Below are 5,785 nucleotides of genomic sequence, written 5' to 3' on the forward strand. Positions count from 1 at the left end.
TTCCCCAAATATTTGCTTGACTAGACCATGAACATGTTCGGATCCAATGGGAGAGGTCTTCCGATTAGGATCTTGACGATGAAGCCAAAATCATAGAGACCGTGAAAAGTGATCCATGCGCGAAGAATTTTAGAGCACAACACTCCCGAATGTGTCAACATAGAGACTAACAATCTTGAATCAATACCATCTCCTCTGTTCCTTGCAAAGTCGATACCTTGATTATTTAAAAGTGCTATAAAGTCTGAGTTGTGAACATCTGAATCAACGTCAAAATCCTTGATGCTAAACTGCCACACAAACAATGTATCAACATCAAAATTCTTGACGCTAAACTGCCACACAAACGAATGTACTGCTCCGGAAAGAGGGTTGGGATTAGACCAAATTGGATCAATTTGAGGGGGTTTATATTGGCCTTTCATGTGAAAATAGTTGGTATTAGGTGGTAGACTCGGCTTTTAATTTGTAGATAGTACTGGGGAATTCTGGACACTGAGGAATTCTGGACACAAACGGAGTGAAAAGTAAGAAGGCATGATTGTCAAAGAACTAATCCTTTAGATAGAGAAATAAAATAAGGTTATAATTTGCAAGAGGATGTATGATTAATTCATCCCAAAAAATAATATATAATCTTTTAAGTTTATTCATAATCCCTAATCTTAAAATATTATTATTATTTATTTTAAATTTAATCAATTAAATAATTTGAATTAAAAAATTATAAATGAAATAAATAATCTAAATTAACAACAAAAATTCCAATCCAAACTCTCAAGGTATACCTATGTTAAAAAAATAAATAAAAAATGACATGTAATCAACTAATTAATTGAAGCACATTACCTCAACTTTATCTAGTAATTAATAGAAGCATATGACCAACTTTATCTCAGAAGTAGTTTAGTTTTTTTTTTTAATATTATTTTGGTTATATATAATTATATATATATATATATTTAAAAATAGAGTATTCAATCAATTAATACTGACAGGCAGGGTTATGTAGTCAAAGCAACTTCGTCACTTTCGTGTACCCATCGGACGACAGGCCCTTTCGGGGTTCCTTAGGGACCGATTCACTCTGCGTAGATTGACTGAACGCAGAAAACCTTCCACTGGCAGGCGATCGTGTTTTTTTACAGGATTTCTCGTTACTCATGTCAACATTCTCACTTCTGATATCTTCAGGTGTTGTTACCAAGAACTTTCCCAATTGAGAGAACCTCATTATAATTTCATTCTGTACTATTTATTCTCTGTCTAATTGATGTGTACAATTTATTCCGTCTAATTTTTATGATTTTTATGATTACAAAAAATATTAATTAATTAAAAAAAAAGAATTATTTAAAATCGTTTAAGAAAAATTATTAAATATAATTTTTTATTTAAAATTTAACAAAAATAAAATAAAAATAATATTTTAGTTGATAAATTAAATAATTTTATAAAAATATTTTAAAAAATACTAATACAAACTTAGAAAGCAATAAAAAAAAATAATTATTATAATATTTTTTATTTTAAATTTTATAAAATTAAAATAAAATTATTTAGAATTTTTAATTGATGAATTCATATTATATAATTGAAAAGAAATATAATAGTTAAATTTGCAATAAAATACCTAAAAAAAACTCATTATTAAAAAGAGGAACTTGTCAAAAATAATAATAATAATAATAATAATAATCATAATAATAATAATAATAATAAAATATTATTTTGTGTGACAAATATTAAATTCCTAAAAAAAAAATATTGAACATCTCCCTTTAGATTCTCTCAATTTCTCTACAAAAACCAAGTAACTAAATTAATATTAAATAATGTGAATTCCAGATTTGTTAATAAATTATTGAAAAAACAAGACATGCAATATTTGAATTTTGATTATAGGTGTGAAATTTTTATTTAATTTTTAATTTTTATTCCTTTAGAATTTCTAAAATTATTTAGTTTCTAACTTTTTATATTTAATATTTTGACCTAATTAATTGATTTAATAATAATATTTATTTATTTAATAAAAAAAGATTAAATAATTGAAAATTCAAAAATAAAAATAAATAAAATCCGAGGAGTTAATTTGAACATCAAGATTATGTTAAGGACTGATCTAATATATTGAAATAAAATACCAGAGGTTCGATAATGGCTCGAAGCTGAACCGGAAACAGGGACGGGACGAAGGTTAAGATATTTAGAGAGAGAGAGAGAAGGAGTGAAGAAATGGGAAAACCTCAGAAATCTTCGGAAGCGGGAGGAGATCTACACGCTGCAGCAAGGTCAGGTGATCTAATGGCGGTACAGAGAATATGCAGTTCTAATCCTCTGGCAATCAATTCCAGAGATAAGCACTCCAGAGCGCCGTATGTTTCTCATTTCTTCTTTTATATATTCCAATGTTCTTTCTTATTCCAGCTTCATATTTGATTCTGCAAGTAGAAAGTTACGCTGTCAAATTGATTCTGATACTTACTCGCTAGGGTTGTAATACTGAATCAAACAAAGTTCAAATATCTATTTGGAAATTGAATTAGATGATAGAATATGATTGATAGACTGCAAACTAATCTTAATAGTTGGCCTGAAATAATTGAAAGAGAAATTTCGTAGTATACATAGTTAGGTTAAATTTGTCTGGTTAGATTGATGATACTATAAATCCTTTTATTGAACAGCTTCTTATGAACCACATTCCACTTATATGTTTTCAGCATTGTTGATTGATTAATTTGGTGGAACATTGCTAGTGAACAATTCAAAATATTTTACTTTTTATCCATACAAACTTGTGTGAATGTGCTGGGAAATGTTGATAATTATGCATTTCAATTGATCTCTGGTATTCATGCTGCCATCAACTTTGGCCTCTTGGCAGAATCCAATACAAAGATTGTTTGTTCTTTTTGTAAAATTATCTTAAATGAATATATATTGTTATATCATAAGCAACTGCTAAGCTTAAGATGCTACCAAACGTTTTTATTCTCAATGTAACAAGCTCTTAGTGTCTAACAAATCTTACTTTTGATTCCCACTGAGAACACTTTGATTTAAATGGGTGGTCATGGTGGTGGGATGTTGTGCTAGCCTTCCCAAATCCCACTGGTGATAAACACTTGTCACAAAAAAAGAAAGAATTGATTTGTGGTGATAGTTAATGAACTCGTTTGAAGAAATTTTGGAGTTGTATCTCAATCCCATCCCAATGAGAAATCCTCAAAATTTGTAGTTGTACACTATTTTCTTTTTTGTTTGGTAAAAAGATGTAGTTGGGTGAGATCACAAATTCATTTCGAAAAATAATTTTGTTGCTAGATCATGTTCCGTTTTTCAGAAACATGTATATTTTTGTTTAGTGTATAAGTGTAGCTGGATTTTTTTAAGTTATATTTAGGCTAGATGACAAACAAAATATGAGTTGGGATCAAATCATAGATCAAAATTACTCCCCGTTGTGCCTATTTCAAAATTGGTATTTTGTTACAATATGTCACAATCACGATCCCATTTGAAAACCACCAAAATCAAAAGTTTTTTTTTTTTCCATTTGGTATAAGAAATTTTTTAGATAAGGATCCATATTATATTGTGATTTTTATTGCTCCATTTAGTATCCAAATTATTATGTAATTGTTGTAGAATTTCTTTTGGAACATTATCACATTATGTTCTAGCTTTTAGCAAGCACGACAAGAGTAAATTTTTTCAGATGACGATCAGCATGAAAAAGTTGATAACAAACAACGACAACGTAATATGTATTTCTTTATTCCCTGGAGGAGACTAGCACGACTCTATCCACCCCTACAAAAGAAAGAGACCCAATATTGTATTTCCTTTTTTATAGTTCATTTACAAATTCTTTCACTTTCAACATCTAATATATTTTCATCAGGCTTCATTTAGCATCATGGGCTGGTCAAGCTCAAGTTGTAGATTACCTCTGCAAGAACAAGGCTGATGTTGGTGCTGCAGCCATGGATGACATGGGCGCCATTCATTTTGCATCACAAAAGGGACATTTAGAAGTCGTTCGCACCCTTGTTTCATCTGGAGTCTCAATCAAGTCTGCAAATCGAAAGGGAATGACAGCACTTCATTACGCAGTCCAAGGATCCCATCTAGACCTAATAAAATACTTGGTTAAGAAAGGTGCTAATGCCACTGAAAAGACTAAGGCCGGCAAAACTGCCCATGATCTCGCACCCAATGAACAAGTTGGGTCCTTTTTAGTTGAATGCGAGAAATCAAAAGAAAATAACTCTAAATTGTCGCCATCACATGAAGGCGAAGAAGTTGAAAAAGAAATTGAAAAAGAAGAAGAAAAGGGTGATGTGAATGAAGATGGTGAAATGGGTAACGGGGATGATGAGTCGTTGAAAAGAAAGGGAGATGAAGAAATTATTGGCGAAAACTCGAGTGCCAAAAAGAAGGTAAAAGTTTCTTTGAATCATCTTTTGGCTTGTGATGATACTCAGGATGAAGATGAGTAAGGTATGTGGAGAATTTTTGATCAAATAGTTGGGGGAAAGATTGTACACTATTATGATTTGCTAGTGTTATGTATTAAAGTGAGTTTTAATGTAGTTTTATAACTTTACAAAGATGATGATGATGACCTAAAAAAGCATCTAAACTTTGTTTGATTCAACTTATTCTCTAATTGCTCAAATACCTTAAATAGCTTTTGAGTTATATAGAATGAAGAAAAAAGAAAGATTTTTTTTTTTAATTAATGTTGAAAGTTATCATTATCTTCACTTTAATTTAAGTACTGAGTAATCTCGAACAATAATTTATAATAATTTTTGTGACACTCTTATATAAGTTCACATATAAGTTAGGTTATATATATTGTTAATTTATTTTAAAGATATAATTATGAAGGTATACAAATTTACCAGACTTTTTTTTATCTTTTATTTTAATTTTTTTTTGTTAACAAATAAATATTTAGGACTTTGGCATAATTATTATAATATTTTATTTTGATAAGTTGATATTTTATATAAATATATTAACCTTATTAAAAAATGATTAAATCCCTCCGGTTATATTGTACAGGTGAGTCCTCTATACCTTCTAATTTATGCTTAATGTAGTTAAATTATATTAAAAATAATTTAGAATTCTTTTAAATTGTAAACATTTTATATCTGAAATTCTGAATACATAAATAAATAAATATATATAAATATAAATATATATATATATATATATATATCAGTGATCATTTGAAAAAATAAAATAATCTAGTGTAATTTTCTCCAAATATTTTGGAGCGAGAATATAGTAATTTAAATTTATATTAAAATAATTAATAATTCTTTTAAAATTTAAACATTTTATATCTGAATTTATATATATAAGTGTTTTAGTCTTTTAAACAAAAATAAAATAAAATAAGATTATAATTAAAAATCTCCAAAATTTATGGGAGAAGTAGTAAACGCTATGATAACCTTAATTAATTTATTGAGCGCCTATATATTTTGCTTCCTTCTAGACCTGACTCTATTCCTTCTATATTATATATATAAGTTCTGATTTGGTCTTCTTATATATGTTGGAAGAAGAGCGTGAATGTGATGATCCAGATCCAGACATATTTTAATCTGTTGATTGTAGGAAGCTAGATTCAATGAATTATTGAACTGGTGCTTGCCTTCATCATCAATGAGAAGTCAGGCTTGAAGGATAAATGTGAGAAGTTATGGAAGATGATGATGCTGCTGCTGCACTTGAGAACTTCTGTTAGATCTAGATGATT

General features: G+C 28.7%; 1 protein-coding gene across 1 annotated transcript; it reads left to right on the plus strand.

Moving 5' to 3' along the window:
- The first annotated feature begins 2,169 nt into the window (after positions 1-2,169).
- On the plus strand, positions 2,170-4,598 carry LOC124926500 (putative ankyrin repeat protein RF_0381). Its single transcript, XM_047466735.1, has 2 exons — positions 2,170-2,378; positions 3,911-4,598. The coding sequence occupies exons 1-2, from the start codon at positions 2,239-2,241 to the stop codon at positions 4,506-4,508; spliced, it is 738 nt and encodes a 245-aa protein (XP_047322691.1). The 5' UTR covers positions 2,170-2,238; the 3' UTR covers positions 4,509-4,598.
- The last annotated feature ends 1,187 nt before the right edge of the window (positions 4,599-5,785 follow it).

This window comes from Impatiens glandulifera, chromosome 2 (assembly GCF_907164915.1).
Source record: "Impatiens glandulifera chromosome 2, dImpGla2.1, whole genome shotgun sequence".
Taxonomy (NCBI): Eukaryota; Viridiplantae; Streptophyta; class Magnoliopsida; order Ericales; family Balsaminaceae; genus Impatiens; species Impatiens glandulifera.

Bases quoted from the DNA above. Each gene is read 5' to 3' on its own strand.
- LOC124926500 (XM_047466735.1), top strand. From the start codon at position 2,239: ATGGGAAAACCTCAGAAATCTTCGGAAGCGGGAGGAGATCTACACGCT. The intron at 2,379-3,910 runs GTATGTTTCTCA...TATTTTCATCAG, and splicing joins GATAAGCACTCCAGAGCGCC to GCTTCATTTAGCATCATGGG.